Consider the following 17,215-nt stretch of genomic DNA (forward strand, 5'->3'; position numbering starts at 1 on the left):
ACTCAACCAACAGTTTCCAGAATGAAACCGCCATACAGAAGTCCAACTTAGGACGTAAGACTATTCTAAAAAGAGTCCTTCCTACTGTTTTTCCCTTTGCATTGTACATGTGCAGATAAATGTGGGTAATAAATGATTATGAAGAATACAGCTGTGTCTTCAAAATTGAACTAAATGTTGGCTGCATTTTTCAGCTGTGTACAAATAGTCTTTCACTTTGGAATAGCCTTCTAATAGCCTTCTATGACACAACCACCAAAAAATACAGCCCACTTCAGCTGAAGTTCAGGCTTTGGAACAGAGCTTGTATGTAAAACAATCAATAAAAACACTTTACATTACTAAAAATCAAATTATCCAGATCTTGGAAATTCCTTTGCATTGCATGTATGCAGAGAACTGTGGGTAATAAAGGATTAGGAAGCAAACATCAGATTTGATTTAATTTACTCAATGATCGATCTTCTACAACACAGTGTATCTGCACATAAATCAACCAGAAGAAATGCTCTAAATTACTAGAAATTACATCTTGTATATCTTGGAAAACTGATGTTCACTACAGGAAACATCCACTCAGATGCCCATCTTATACAGCACACTGTATCTGAACATAACTCATCCAATACAAATGTTCTAAATTACCATGAATGAAACATTGTATATCTTGGTGATCTGGTGTTTCCAGAAGAAAACAAACTGTATATGACTGTATTACACTGTGTATAAGAACACAACTCAACCAACAGAAATTACATAATTTACTCTGGCTGTATTACAGTCTATATGTGAACACAATGCAACCAATAAAAATGCACTAAATTAAGATGAGTAAAATCGTACAGATCTTAGCGATCTGGTGTTTCCTTTGTGTTGTACAGATGCAAAGAATGGTGAGTAATTGGCGGCCAGGTATACATCAGTTGTGTTGCTATTTATGAAGGATCCTTCACTTTGAACATTCCCTTCTATGGCTTAGCAGCCAAAAAATGCAGCCCACCTATGCTTTAGTGTAGACTTTAGGGCACAACCAATAGAAATGCCTTAAATTACAGATCACTCTGACTTTGTTGACTAACTAGAAGTTAAATATTTCCACCTGGAAACCTTTAAGAAACATATACTTGGGACTCCATCTTCTACAACACACTATATCTCAACACAACTACACCAACAAAAATGCTTTAAAAGATTAATAGAGAAATCTTGGACTTGTTTTTTCCAGCAGGAAATCTTTAGTGAACATCTACTCACATGTCCTTCTTCTACAACACGCTGTACCTGAACACAACTAAACCACTAAATCATAAATACTTTAACTTATTGGGAATTAAACCCTAAGAATCTTGTAGATCTGATGATTCCAAAAGGAAACATCTAGTCAGATGTCAATCTTCTACAACACACTGTATTTGAAGACTGCTCATGTCTTTGAACAATGGAGCCACAACACATCAATAGTCTATTATTGACTGGGCTATGACAATGTGAAACCCAATACACTGTGAGTCATGCATTTTGTATGTGCATAATGGATAAACCTATGGATATAAAGGCAATAATGTAAACCACATTATACCAGGAAACTGCTTTTAATATTTTAAGATCTGATGAATTCTGTTGACATTAGAGTGTTACACAGTATAACACTTACTTATTTAACGTGAGGTCCAGTATGAATCTGGACCCGAAGGCTTCAAGCTGAAATGTAGCTTGTGCCAAATGAACTGCCTACAGAAAAAAGAAGCAAAGTGACAAGAGTTATTTACTAACAATCTTTCATTTGCTTAGTAGAATAAACACAGAAACAGTCACCCACATGTCCATGCAAATATCAGAAAGTGTACATTCTCTGAAGTCATAGCTTCGTAGTAATCTGAGCTTTCCATCATGCAAGCTGCCAAAACCGTGAGCTGCAGCCAGCTGGTAGTGCTAAAGAGTGAGGTCCAATCCCCCAAGCAAAAGCAGACACTGCAGTCTGCATTAAAGTTCTCTTGCACAAACATTACCCTGACATGACCACTGAGACATCAATACTGATATCATGCCAGTTCATTGCAATTAAACTCACGTCATCCTTTTTTAACAGACAATGGCAGCAACACTGACCTGGCCCTGATATCCTGGGGTCTTGGCCCAGGTGTTGAGGTTATGGTAGGTGCTCTCGGAGTTCTCGTTCAAGAAGTAGATGAGGCGAGAGGGGTATGTGATTGCCTGTTCGACCTCCTGACCGCTCTCGTTGCGTGTGTGTGTTGGCGCAGTGGCATCCTGCTCCACCCGCACTGAAACTGCATCCCCACCAGGCTCATTCTCCACTGTCACCCACAGCAACAACACACATAAAGCAAGAAACATAGTGTTAATGCATGGGGAATCTCTGTAGGCGGTGAAAGTAAAGAAAATGTACAGTGTTAATAATCGATGTAAGGTTCATTCCATGTAGCTTTTGAATGTATTACATGTATACGTGTTACATATTGAAATATACATTTAGAAATTATATTATTTCGGTTATATACATTTAGAAATACGTAAAGAGATTAAGAGAGACTAATTGAACATAATTTTAACAGATCTTTTATGATTTCTGTTCTCTAGTCTATCTAACTGCATCATAAAGCAATGAAGATTGAGCCCTGCCTGGAGAATGTTAGACATGCTGCACATCCTGCACTTCCTGTACTTTCCGTCCCTAATGATGAACAAAAGCATCATCCTGCTCATCCTGCCAGTGCACTCCACCTCTCCCCCACTCTCCTCTCCCCTCCATCGTTCTCTCCATCCTCCTCTCTCCACTCAGGACACTTGCTGTCCTCAGCATCCACGCACAGGATGTCCTTGCCCCAACACAACCCAGCAAAACTCCCCACCGGTATCTACATCACTGGCAACCACTTTACACCAGCAGTCAGACATCACACCGAGCTGTTATTCTGACTTTACTGAGACTCACTGAATCTGCTGCTCTTTTAATTAAAGGTTAATCACGTACCAAGCAACGCTGTGGTGATGGACGACCGGAGTCCGGAAACAAGGACGCTCACAAGCAAGTGGGAGAGAAACCTCAGCCACATGATTCATAGCTGGCGGTCTGGGGCGCGTTGTGTTAACGTATGGATGCTGCGAGTCTCTTCATGGTTCCGTCTTGAGATGCTGCACAGGTCCCGTGTAGAGCCGGAGGCGGTGGCCAGATGCTCGGGTAGAAAGTGATGCTCTGTAGCAGGATGGTGTGCGTTGTTTTCTCACCCGATTTGCGGCAAACCCCGCCTTTTGCTCTGGAACTGCCCTGTGCTGCGATTGGCTGGTGGTTTAAATTCTTTTAGATATTTTTTTTGTTTGTTTTATTTCATCTTGAATTTAAAAAATGCCAGAATAAATTTTAAAAAGAATAAAACATATAAAAAAAAACTATAAATACATCAAATTAATTTAAATGATTGTTACTTTTATTAAAATAAACTGCAAGAGGGTTAATTCCTTGCGTTCAGACAAGCCCCGCCCCCTGTATTCGGATTGGTCAGCAGTGCTTACGAGTAAAGAACTATCAGCCAGTTGTGGCGCAGGGGGCGGGGCTTTCCCCAATAGAGGCGCGAAAGCTATAATATCAACGCCTACAAGCATGATGTGACTGCGCAAGTGTGTGTTTGTGTGTGCTTGTGTGTGTCTTGTAGGCTAGTTTGCGCACCTTAAAAAAAACATTAATTCAGAAGCTAAATGAATAATGAATGAACGAACCAGTCAGAAGTTACAGCTTCACAGCTCAAATTTTCCATCACTCTGTTCAGTTTGTTCTGCACATCATGCAAGAAGGCCCTTTCCTTCCTGCTGCATTATAACAGCAACTCAGAGGGGGTGGTGGCTTTTCAGTTTTGGAGATGAACTAGAACTACATGTGCCAGGGTTTGTCAAAACAAAGCATAGCTTCTATCTGCTCAACCATTCATGGAATTTAGTGGACAGATTTTTCTGATTAACAGCAGATGCTATTCTCTGGCCAGCAGCGTTTGTTCCTAAGAGCTGCAGATGGGACAGATGACTGAATTTATCTAAAAAAAATTTAGTTTTAAAAATCTTTCTTGCAATAAATTGTTTCAATAAAATACAGAAACGTTTAATGTAAATATAGTGCATAAAATATAACATGTTCACGGTAACTATAGATATATTTTAGATATTATCTAAATTTCTAAAAATCTATTATGTTTTTAATTATTTATTTTTATAATTATTTTTTTTTGTTGGATCTATATAGGTTAAAAAGTGAAAGGCGACCATATTACCAACACCCTGGTGCATGCAGTGTGATGAATATTTCATCCTGTTATTATTTAAATTATTCACAATGGCCCTTTGTCTTACTTTTATGTTGAGGAATTCCGGTGGGCTTCCTGGACAGCTGTGCTACATCTGAATTATCCATCCTCCCAACATGAAGAATCAGGTTGTTTTTCTATGTTTTTCTATGATGTTTTTATCTCTATTGCAAAGGAAGTTTTGAAATTAAAATTTACCTGTAACTCCAAAGCTTTTATTTCAAAGATTGCATTTTTTGCTATTAGTTGGTTTATATTTATCAGTATACTGATTTTTTGCAGGAAACTTTAATAAATCTTTCTAGTTATAATTCAGCCAAACACTTTCATTTTACACAATAATCTGTCTATAATGCATCTACACCTATTCTATAATAAATTAAATGCTTTAGCTTACATTCATTCAACATAACTTTACTGAATACCAGTGGGCAAAGCTGGGCATAATATTTTGTGCTTAACAAATCGTGAATACTGAATTCACTGTCCCAAATGTTTTTTTTTGTTTTTGTTTTTTTTATTCACATATTTCCTCTCTTTAATGGTTGGCTTCATTTTTGTGTAAATCTGCTCTGTTTGTCACGTTCTTCCTAAGTTGGCATGTTTTCTTTAGGTTCTCCACTTTTCTTCACCTCACAAAAACAACTGGTATGTGAATTGGCCATGCTAAACAATCCCTATGGTGTGACACTGTGTGTTTGTGTGTAACGGACAGGTGCTCTATACAGGAGGTATTCTTGCCTTTTGCTCATTAATTACAGGCCCTGGTCCCTCAGCAACCCTGACCCAGGAAAAAGCAGATAAGAAGAAAAAATGAACATTGCCAGTACCTGCATACTGTTACATCTCTAATCTGTGAATACGTCAAGGGTAATAACAAAATAATAATAATAGAAAGGAAGGAGTTGAGTCAAAATACCAGACAGACATAGCAAAAATAAGAAAAATATTTAACTGGTCTTTTCATTGCCAAATCAAATTTGCCCTTAACACAAATGACAGTGTTCTATGTCTGGGTAAAATGTTTTTCTTCTTTTTTTAATATTTTATAGGTAGTTTTCAGTGTTGTCACAGCAAACCAACCTATGTGGCCCATAAAGTTGAGCAGCAGACATGCTTATTATTCTGTCACCAACTCTCATTAAGGGCCTGGATGAGGGCTGAGTCGTCTATGCTGAAGACAGAGGTCCTGTGTTTAGATGTGTGTAGTGGGGTGTGACCAGGCTTTAGCAGTATTTGACACACCTGGTCCCTCCACACATACACACACACACATACACACACACAGGACCTCACAAAAAAACATACACATCCTGTTTATAAGAACAGGACATTGGGTTAAATGCTAGATTCCCACAGCTACTCCTAGGCACACATTACATAAACAAATAGGGTAGATTGGACTCATCCAGTACAAGCAGTTCCACTGTGACTGGCACCTCTCTGCAGGACTTCCAGGTTCTCCCCTGCTGAAGGGCTTAAAGATGAAACTTCCAGTGTGGATGCTTTTAAGATCAAAGCATAAGACAAAGTTGCTTTGTGATTAAGTCAGACACATCACACACATGCTAGTGCAGACAACTGACCGCATAATGTGCACATTATGGCATGAGGCAGAGAACATGTACCCTGAGTGCATTTCAGCATGTGGTATAGTTAATAATACCCCCACCATCCGTCAGCACAAGAGCTGCAACACATCAGGCAATCTTTAGCACTTTATGCAAGTACTTTTGATCTAAAATTGTTGCTAAAAACAGTTGCTCGGTCCTGCCGCTTTGCGCTCTATAACATCCGAAAAATTAGACCGTTCTTGACGCAACAGGCCACCCAACTCCTGGTGCAAGCGGTCGTCATCTCACGCCTCGACTACTGCAATGCCCTGCTAACTGGCCTCCCGGCCTGTGTAGTAAAACCACTCCAGATGATCCAGAACGCAGCAGCACGTCTGGTCTTCAACCAGCCAAAACGGGCACATGTCACCCCGCTGCTCATTGAGCTCAATCGCCTACAAGGTGATGACAGAACAGGCTCCTTCCTACCTGCACTCGCTCCTGAAGGCTTACGCTACCTCCCGGCCGCTGCGCTCCTCCAATGAACGTCGCCTCGCTTTGCCAAACATTCACACAAAGCAATCCAGACTGTTCTCATACAGAGTTCCCCAATAGTGGAACAAACTACCTTCCACTACCAGATCAGGAGAATCTCTCGCTATCTTTAAGAAACTCCTGAAGACACAACTCTTCAAAGAGCACTTACTCTCTTAACACCTCTAACACACTAACTACTTCTAACCTCATTTCCTTCTTCCCCTCCTTCACTCCTCTATCCTATTATTCCCCTTTGACCTCCTTTTATCCCTATCCAAAGTTGTTTTTACCTTTAAACTTATTTTACATTGTACTTGACTATTGTAAGTCGCTTTGGACAAAAGCGTCTGCCAAATGTAATGTAATGTAATGTAATGTAATGTAAAATACTGTGAAAAGTAACAGGTCAACAAGGCAGAACAGACCACATTACTGTAAATTCCCTCTTACATGAATATGAAAATGTTTTATATAATATATAGTGTAACTGCATATGTAATTGTTTAAAAATACATCAAAACTAAACTGTAATTAAAGGGTAATACATTTTAAAAACTTTTCTGAACTGTTCAGTTGAAATGTATAGAACTTCACAGTAGTGGTAATAGGACATGGCCCAGATATAACCCATGTGGGGCCTGTATGTGCAGCCCTACTTGGTCCCAGAACGTTTCTAGTTGACTACATCTGACTCAGTCCCAGTAACAACACATGTACAAACCCACATGTGAGCCCCACATGAGAGGGATCACAAGGTCTACAACACTGATATAGCTCTATTTTTTGAGTCCAGAATGATCAGTGGACCTGCAAGTGTCTTCTAGCCATTTTATGATTTTTGTTCACTGTCAAGCAAAAACCTTGTATCTCTAAAATTTTACAGGAAAAAGCTTCTTAACTTTAATTGAAAGTCAAAGTATTTCTTTTTTGTTGGCCTATTCATTATAAATCTTTGATACAATATAAAAAAATTAGACAAATCAAAGCAAAAATGTCAAAACTGGAGATTAACCTCTTTGGACATCTGGTTTCTGTTACAACCACAGTGAGCAACTATGACTCTGAACATTCTCAAGTTTGTCTAGGACAGTTTCACCCTAAACACCTTTGAATGACCACTGCAGCTTAGGGGTGTGAATATACATCAATAGAATTCCCTTTTATTCTCTTGTGATAAAATGGTTCTCAATGCTGCAGCTGCTCTTTTCATACTGCCCAGTTTTTATATCGAGATGCATTACCCTCTTTAAGTAACCATCATGGATTTTAACACACGCATATCCCACAGCTTAGGTCAACTTTCTTTAGCTTCCATGGGATATAGCAAAACTCATGGAACATCACAACTATTTTCTTTTCATTGACATCTTACATTTAATATCATATTATGTTTTTTTTTTCTCATGGTTTATGTTTGTATCCCCCCCCCCCCCCCCTCTCTCTCTAGCAAAATAAAGAAGTTACTAAGTAAAGTGAAGTGAAGTAGGAAAGTACCTCTTTCTGAGAAAAAGCCAAATTGGCTTCCAGTGAATGTGAGGCAGACATAAGGTTTCCAGAAGGAACAACATTAATAGAACCTTCATAAAAAGTGTCACCTTATTCACATATTTATGTTACTTTAAATGAGAAATCAATCCATTATCCTTTAAAAATTACATTACATAACGTTTGGCAGATGCGTGACCACGTGACCCTGGCGACACAGGTTCGATCCTGTGTAAGGAGCGGTATGTTTCTTTATCTATTTTTTCCTTTCTACTTGGGTTTACCTGCTTTGAGATCAACTGCTCTGCAATTGGGTTCAACAACCCTCTGGGCTGGAGAGCTACTAGTCTGTAGCACTCCATCCCATTACACTTCATTTCCAAAGCAGAATTTTTTTGTTGCCTGCTACATAATGGCTTGGAAAACATCTACCGCAGCCAAACTCAATTTCCAACCCCTGGCCTGCAACATAGTGGCCAGGCATTTAAACATTATATATGATTTACTAAGTTTACCTAAGGTAGCCCAGTTGTGGGGAATCACTACACACTGGTGGTGAGTGTCAAAAACTGGGGGACACACCCGAAATGCAAATAGATTGTGCCAGAAGCCAATGGAAAAGAAGCTGCCAATGGCAACAGACTAAACTCAGTTTTTAGAAGTTGGTTCAACTTAAAGATAATTTTTTTTGAATGTATATGTGTCCACAAATGTTCAGCTAACTCAAAATAGTGGATTAATATTCAGAAGTATCCAATTTCATGTAAAACAGACTTCATTTTAGTTTAAACAACTTATGAGTTTACAGTGTGGGCTCTTATGGGTTAATGTTGTAGTTAAGCTCGGTTTACACTTTATGTAAAGTCTTATTATATAATTTATTTATCCACATTTTCCTCGGTATGTTCGCGTCACGGACAGTCCCTCCCTCTGCTACAGCTGGGAGTCCTTTGGCTTTCTTCAGCCAAACCCTGAGTAATTTAAGTTCAGCAGCAGCGAGCTGCAGCTCTGAGTCTGAGGACGTGTTTCTGAACACTGTGGAGGAGCAGCAGTCCGCTTGAACTGAACGTGGACGAGCAGCAGAGCAGCAGAGCGGCGGTAAGGTAAGCTCAGTGATTTCGTGTTAAAGAGATTTATACTTTCTAACGCTCCAGTACACAGACTGGTGCACTGAGGTGAAACTAATACTTTGAATAGACAGCGCCACCAGTCAGTCCAGCATGGCTTAGAAAAACCACCACAGAGTAACAGCTATCGGGCGAGGGGATTCAGCAGTTCTGTGTCTTCTATGAGCCTAAATATATACAGCTCTGGAAAAAAATAAGAGAGCACTTAAAAATGATACGTTACTTTAATTTTACTAATTTAAAAACATCTGGCTTAGATTAAACGACTTTTCCAGTTATTCAGTGTTATCCAGAAGTTATCCAGAAGCCGTGTGTAAGACTGGTGGAGGAGAACATGCCAAGATGCATACAATATATATATTGATTGAATATTGATTTCTGAATTCTTAAAAAGTTATAAATACGAACTTGTTTTCTTTGTATTATTTGAGGTCTGAAAGCTCTGCATCTGTTTGTTATGTCAGCCATTTCTCATTTTCTGCAAATAAATGCTCTAAATGACAATATTTTATTTTATAGAACAAAACGTTATGTTATGTTAATTTTACTCAAATATATACCTATAAATAGCAAAATCAGATAAACTGATTTAGAAACTGAAGTGGTCACTTAATATTTTCCAGAGCTTTTCTAGGTTACTTTTCACTTTCAGCTGTAACTATATAAACTACTCTCTAGTTTTATATTATAGTTAACTAACCTACAGCAAATTCCAGTAAAAAATGTTAAAATGCAGCATGTATTTTGGATGCACCGGTTTAAAAAACGATAAACAAGTGATAAAGCTATTATAATCATGACTAGCAGTGATATGTTTTATAGCTACGTGTAAAATTTAATGCAGTTTAAAATAAACCAATCAACTTATAAGATCACTTTTTCAAACAACAACAAAAACAACAACACCCCAAAAACAGTGAACAGTTAATACAGTTAATACAATAAGGGTGCCTTGTGACAGTAGGGAAATAACAAAACTCTAAAGTATGTGAGTAGATGGTGCCAGGAGCCAATGGGAAAGATCTTTAATCAACTCAGTTTTATTCAACAAAGTTGGCCAAACATGTAAAAATTGTAGACCAGTGTTTTTCTACTTTTTAGTTTCTTTCCAAGAAATAAACCCGATTTAAGAAACCAGCTCATTCACAGCCTATTGTTGAGTTAAAGGGGGTGTGTTCAAGCAGGAATACACTAAAATGTGCAGAGCAGTGAGCATCCAGGGTTGGGGTTGAAAAACATTGCCCTAGACACAGCTTTTTATATAAAAAAGTTAGTTGCACTATTTTATACTTTATAAGTTTATGCTATGTTTAACATTAACATGAGAGCAATTATTTTAAGCCATTGAGATGATTTTTTTTTGTTATTTGTAAGCTCTAGGATTAATCCAGTAGAAAATAACAACATGAACATAGATTACTTGAAGATCATGTTTAAAAGCATTTATTTTCCAAACTTATTCATTTGTCTGTGTATGAGATTCAATTAATATAAATTTTTTTTTTAGTCAAAACAATATTACAGTGCTGGTCATGTAATAGAGGTTGCAGGAATTTATCGTAGGCAGCAACACAGGGAAGACCGTGATGAATTCTTTTACTTCTTCAGGAGAATTTTAGGCTGAACTAAAATGTGTATTGATATATTTTGCAGGAATAATCAACATTTTCTGGATAGTTATTTGGACATCAAAGTAAGAATTACAAATAACCTTGTTTACCCGATTTCAGTAAAATATTGAATTCATGTTATTGGTGGATAGGACCTTGAATTAAGAAAATGGATCGAGCACCATTTCACCATTTAAGTATACAAAATAGTTAAAAAAACAGTTTATAACAGGATGGACAATTATTTAAAAAAATGATTGAAAACAAATTTTACAAGCTCTTACCAATTTATTTTGCCCATATTAATTATTTCTGTATTTTTCTGTTAATATCTAATTTCCCCACTCTGTGTGTGCATGTATTGCCCCCTTAAAAAGAAACAACTGCGTGTGTAATCAATAGTAGTGTGCCGATCTGATACTGGCCAAAATCACTAGACTGAATGTCAGGAAGTAGAATATTTGTTAATTAGATGGTTAAACAATGTGCATTCATTAAATGTATTATAACCAGCTTAGTTTAGTAGTGGGGAAAATATGGTATCCGATTGAATTGGTATTGGTATCAGTAGATACTCAAGGTTGCAGTATCAGTACCGGTATCAGTATTAGAATTGGACAACAAAAAGTGGTATCGTGCCACTCCTAGAGGTCATGGCACCCCGCCCTATTCAGTCTGTGAATTAAAAAAAAATGCAGGAGAACTCAAACCCCAAGCCAATTGAGCGTCTTAAGCTTATAGCAAAGAAAATTAGTAAATGCTGTGTCTTTCGTTCAATAAAATAATAGTTCATTGTCCATAACAAATCTTAAATGGTTCAATTAATTGTGATATTGATTTGCGGACATATTGCTCAGAATTAGCTGGTATAAGATGACTCATGCTCTAATTATCTAGCCACACTACATATTGAAAAACAATTTGCTTTAGATACTTAATTTAATGTTAAACTTATACAATTGAAAACAGTGAATATCGCGAAATACAAATAAAAACATGAAACTGAAAAACTAAAAATATTTCTAAAATTGATCTCAAGCAAAATACCTGGGTTCATATATCAAGTGTTCATTTTTGAGTTAGGTTTATATATATATTAGTTTAGGCAAAACCCAATTTATGTAGTATGTATGTTATATTAACTTATAAAGTTATTAAGGTACCTCATTTCTTTTGCAAGTACAGTTTGGTTTTACAGTACCAAACTATTTAAGTAATCATGCAATAAAGAAGTAATAAACTATAACTACAAGAAATGACGGGACAATGGTGAATGGTATGTATAATGGTAATGTATAAGAAGTTCACTAATCTATAGATTTGCTGGTATTGGCCTGTTGCCACAGATGGTGTCATTTCATATAAACAACAAACCTGCTGTACTGCAACATTTTATATTTTGCAATAACTGTACATTAAAATAATCAATAAAATACTAATTTATTTTTTATAATACATGTTAAATTGTTTAATTAGTTGCAATATTGATTTGCATACATATTGCCCAGCATTAGCTGGTATGGGGTCATTTCATATAAACATCAAAGCTGCTGTTCTGTAACATTTTATATTTTGCAATAAAACTGGACATTCACAAACACACACATGCACACATCTGGAAGTGATTTACTTCAGTGATTCATTGTTGTTGATCATCTGGGGCATAAGGAATTGCATAAAGTATTGGTCGTGACTTAGCTGTAACTGGTCTGTGGCCAGGTTTTCCTTTCCGGGAAGACATGATTGACGTACCATTCAGAACGCAGATCTTACCACGCTCAGTGGGAAGAGGCTGGAAAACAAGATCTTTTGGGGTCATAGGGTCGTGTGTGTGGGTGGGTGTGGTTATAATTTATGATACAACATTGGTGTGGACAGAGCCTCATTAATGCCATCCTACTTATCCTGCCTCTCTCTCTTTCTGTCCCTCCCTCTCTCTCTCTCTCTCTCTCTCTCTCTCTTTCTCTCTTTGTCATACTCTCTCTCTCGCTCACTCTCTCCTCCTCATTCCAGTCTAGTTGGCTCTGGGTGGAGCTGTTTTTGCAGAACAAAGATAACTCCCAGGACGGACCTGCATAGTTTCTGAATCTTACACAGAGCTATTTAAACTCAGGACTGAATCAGAGTTGTGGATCAGTGCTGAAGATCCAAGCTACTATCTACATCAAGGTGAGTCAAAGTTTTGGACTTGTTGTGACATTATTGAGTAACAGCACTTTACAACATTAGGTAATAGATTTGTCCTGTTAATTATTCTACCTTTATTGTTAACTTAAAATATTACCCATCACTGTTTATTTTCCTTATATTGTATCCTATATGAACTGTAGGATTTAAATATATTTAGAAATTCTTGCATTTTAATGTAAGGCTACAACTTTACTCATTTTCATTTCAGAGAGTTCTTCTAGTAGTGTAGTGTAGTGATTAGCGACTTTCATTAGAAGAAATTTGTCTTATTTTTTACAGTTTGTTTAAAGGCCTTATCTTGTTTATGGTATTTTTATACAAGCCCACATATTGCCTAGCTAGATGCTTAGTTCCAAGTGGTAATTATTTTTGTCGTTTGTTCTTTTTCCCACAGTTACTGCATCATTAAGATCTTTGCTATATAATGATGGAGTTTCCTGAATATGAAAATTACACCTATGAGTATCTGGAGTATGGCGACTTTGAAGAAACTAAAGCAGAGGGTTATATCCAGAAAGAGGCTCTGCATATCGTTTCAGTGGTCATCTACTCCCTAGCGTTTGTGCTTGGAGTCATTGGAAATGGCATTGTGATCTGGGTGACTGCATTCAAAAGCAAGCGGACAATCAACAGCGTGTGGCTGCAAAACCTGGCCATAGCAGATTTTGTATTTGTTCTGTTCTTGCCTTTCTCCATTGACTATGTGCTGCGCAACTTTAACTGGATCTTTGGATGGAACATGTGCAAGCTGAACTCTTTCGTGTGTACAGTGAACATGTATGCCAGTGTGCTGTTTGTCACTGTGCTCAGTTTGGACCGTTACATTTCGCTGGTCCACCTCAGCTTTTGCCAGAGTTTCCGATCTGTGAGGTGGGCCTGGGGAATGTGTGCACTGATCTGGATTGTGTCCATGCTTCTAAGCAGCCCAGCTTTAATTTTCAGAGAAACTGTGCAATACCAAAATAAGGTGGTGTGTTTCAACAATTTTCATGATGAGCATGGACACACTGCTGTTGTGAGACACATAGCTATGGTGTTGCTTCGCACAACAGTTGGCTTCCTCCTACCATTTGCCACCATCTGCATCACAGCCATACTGCTGGCCAGAAGGATGAAGCAGTCCAGCGGTGTGCATATTTCCAGCTTCTCCAGGACAGTGACCGCAGTTGTCTTGGCCTTCTTCCTCTGCTGGGCACCCTTTCACGTTTTCAGCCTCATGGAGCTAGGCATACATTACTCACCCTACCTGCACCCCATTCTGATTGTGAGCTTTCCCCTGGCCACGAGCCTGGCCTTTTTTAACAGCTGCATCAACCCCATCCTCTACGTGCTGATCAGTAAGAATGTGTGGGGGATACTCAAGAAATCCTGCATGAACATTGCTAAACAGTCTCTGAGAGAGCTTAACCACAGCCTTTCTGCCACCGAGTCAGTATCAATCCCAGTCATCTGCTCTCCTGAGGAGGTTCCTGCTTCATCCACTGTCTGAAGCTGTGTATGGCATCAGTATTCAAGCAAGCCAAACAGGGTGAAGTGCATTCTTCTTTAGACTTAGACATGCTTTAGAGGACCAATGTTATAGTATAACATATGTATTTCATTTAACTTTAACTTAGCAAAGAGTGTATATTTTTAAAATATTGTCTTAAGTGCTCTGCGAAAGGTTTAATAAGGTAGTTTTTTTACTACGAATGCTGTCTTTGGAGCTGGTCACAGAGGCCTTGAAAGTACTGCATGGTAGTCTGATGACTATAAATTGCTCAGAGTGGAAAACCTGAGCAAGCAACATTTGTCCCAACCACAGTGGGTGAAAGCAGAACGAAAGGGCTTCACAGCAATGTATGCCAAAAGCCAACGACAGACCTCATTGTGGGAACAAGAAATATTTATTCCAAAAAAGGAAAATTGACTGTTGGGCAATAAGTAGGTTCATCAGACGGGCTTGTTTTAATTGGCAAGTGTGTTCTTTTTATATGTAAATATAACATTACAACTTTATAAGTTAATATGTTTTAAGTATTTGATTTGTAATAAAATAGACATTTCTGTACCTAGAAGAATGTTTATTAAAATAAAGTTTTTTTTATCAATATTGACTTTATTTTCATGAATTCCTTTCTTTCTTTTTTACTGAGGACCTATCTTATGTGGTGAATCAGATCTCTTTTTGGCACAAATTATGTTGCAATGCCAACAGAAATAAGACTTGAGAAAGACCAAAATATTGTTTCTTTTTTTTTTTTTATAACTGAGCTAACATCTAAAATATTTCCAAAATGTGTGTGGAATGGAAACTTAAACCCTTCTTTTTAAATCTGCTTTCCTTTTACTTTTATCACCGAGGTCGAGTAACAGGAAGAGAGTAGATTATTGAAAGAGACATATTTGTAAGACTTACAATATAACACTGTCTGTGCAAGCCAAACATCTTGAGAGCCAATATGAATTCCACTGTGCTGTCTTGTTTGGACTATGCTCCTTTAAGGAGAATAAAACTTTGCACTTTGTTAATTCCTGATTCAGGAATAACAAGGTATTGGTTACTGATGTTTAAATAACTTGTACAAGCCTTTTGACTTCTGACAATCACTAAATGTAATGTATAAACTTAATCATAGATAGGGAGCAATAAAGTAGGCAAGCTGTACTGAAAAAAGGTTGTGGTCAAGGCTGATATGATAAATGCAAGAAATGACTTATGGCATCAGTAGCAGAGACAGGGGTCAGTGGTTTATCAGGAGCAGATGTCCTTGACGCATTACTGCACAATAGAGCACTCATGTTCAGTTCACTCTTTGGTACAAAATATGGTTGGTTGGTTACGATTGGACAACCTTAAGATTGATTGACTCTTCTTCCACAATTTCGTCTTCTGCTTCTTAAGGATTATTTCCAATGCAATCTTTGCTATTTCCTGTTATTCCTGGGAGTTGTCTCCCCAACGGATGAGTCATGGCAGGGAGAAATGTTTGTGCAACATTGGGTAAAAAGGTGGTAAAGGAGCAGAAAAAGCAACAAAGGTTTACAAGGAAAGTGAGTTTGGACTAGGATTTAGTTAAGTGTACTGTATTGAGCTGTTTTCACAGGACAAGAAGAGCATGACTTTTTTTTTGTTTACATTGGAAGATGTTAAATAAGTATTTTTAAACTGAAATGGACTGCATGTAAGACTGTTGGTCTAAATAATAGTATATTATAGCCCTGAAGGAACCCTGCTCCGCACACATTGCACATGTTAGTGGCTGTGATTGGATAACTTTGATATTTTGACTGATTGCACAGCATTGCTTCCACAACTGCTGTATTTATTTTTGAATGAACATTTTTGTGGTTTCCCTGCTTTAACACACCCACAGAAGTTATGAAGGGTTTGTTAACTGATTAAATGATTTAGGTGTGCTGGGAGAAGTGAAACAATACATGTCCGGGTCCAGGATTAAGTTTATATATATAGAATATATCACTGCTCAATCACTTTTTATTTTTATATTTTATTCCCTTTGTGAATCTACCCTGTCATGGCAAGCTGTACAACAAGATGGAATGGACAACAACAGCAGGGACAATTTTAGTGTAAATTGGCATTTAATAAAAAAGTTGTTGACCTTGAATTGCAAACATTTTTGCATTCCATTTAAAATGTTTGATATTTTATAATAAATTGAATTACTTTTATATTTTACCACAACAGGGTGGATAGCTTAGAAAAAATTAGTGACATTTATATATAATAACATGCACAAAGTGTATAAAACTGTATGAAGGCTGTGATATCACTGATGTTATGATTTTTAAAAGGGTGGGGGTGTCTCCTCACTAATAATATAGTTGAGCTGAGCGAAACGGTTCGGGGCTACTGGAGATTTATTGGGGACGAAAAGCCCCGGAAGCCCAGGCCAGGCAACGCTCTGTGTATTAACATACATAAACAAACAGCTCTTACAGAAAATGCCGACTAGAAATTATTTTCCGGCATTGATATGGCGCCCCCTCTAGTGCAGCGCCCCATGCGTCGCATACGCTGCATACCCCCTTTTTGTGCCACTGTGTGGGAACGACTTATTAAGGCATGTGAACAAGTTATTTTAATTGTAGCCATTAAGGCATGGACACCAGGCCTTCTGTTTCATCAGCTCTCAGGCGTATTAATAAGCCTTAATAAGTTGTGGCCACATCCTAATTATCTTATTTACATGCCTTAATTTTCTCATTTCCACACATTAGGATCACGTTCCCATGTCTAAAAAAGTCATGGCCATGCATTAGGATCTCATTCCCACAGCTTAATAAGTCGTGGCCACGTAATGTCTTTTAAACATGATTTCACCTTAGAGTCTTTGTACTGCCCTATAGACAATACGAAAAAGTTTCAGATGGGACTTTTGAATCGTTTCAAATCG

At 37.7% G+C, this 17,215-nt stretch overlaps 2 protein-coding genes across 6 annotated transcripts in view; one reads left to right on the forward strand and one right to left on the reverse strand.

The window, feature by feature from the left end:
- LOC103039143 (disintegrin and metalloproteinase domain-containing protein 23) overlaps nt 1-3,253 on the reverse strand; it is a 42,890-nt gene extending 39,637 nt beyond the window's left edge. For 3 of the 4 annotated variants that reach the window (XM_007257968.4, XM_007257967.4, XM_049485029.1), the window contains exons 1-3: nt 2,993-3,252; nt 2,110-2,315; nt 1,655-1,731 (exon numbers count right to left, since the gene is read on the reverse strand). In XM_007257968.4, coding sequence (XP_007258030.3) covers nt 1,655-1,731; nt 2,110-2,315; nt 2,993-3,074 — 365 coding nt within the window. In that variant the 5' untranslated portion in view covers nt 3,075-3,252. Of the gene's footprint in view, nt 1-1,654; nt 1,732-2,109; nt 2,316-2,992 lie in introns of all 4 variants that reach the window. The other variant, XM_022680319.2, reaches the window with a different exon arrangement.
- Nucleotides 3,254-8,862: 5,609 nt separating this feature from the next.
- cmklr2 (chemerin chemokine-like receptor 2) lies at nt 8,863-14,911 on the forward strand. 2 transcript variants are annotated; one of them, XM_015608045.3, is made up of 3 exons: nt 8,863-8,991; nt 12,639-12,794; nt 13,210-14,911. In XM_015608045.3, the coding sequence occupies exon 3, from the start codon at nt 13,240-13,242 to the stop codon at nt 14,302-14,304; it is 1,065 nt and encodes a 354-aa protein (XP_015463531.3). In that variant the 5' UTR covers nt 8,863-8,991; nt 12,639-12,794; nt 13,210-13,239; the 3' UTR covers nt 14,305-14,911. The 2 variants fall into 2 exon arrangements, with proteins under 2 accessions (XP_015463531.3, XP_007258028.3); XM_007257966.4 differs by having other exon boundaries at nt 8,863-8,986.
- The last annotated feature ends 2,304 nt before the right edge of the window (nt 14,912-17,215 follow it).

The sequence above is a fragment of the Astyanax mexicanus genome, chromosome 11 (genome assembly GCF_023375975.1).
Source record: "Astyanax mexicanus isolate ESR-SI-001 chromosome 11, AstMex3_surface, whole genome shotgun sequence".
In the NCBI taxonomy this organism is placed as follows: Eukaryota; Metazoa; Chordata; class Actinopteri; order Characiformes; family Acestrorhamphidae; genus Astyanax; species Astyanax mexicanus.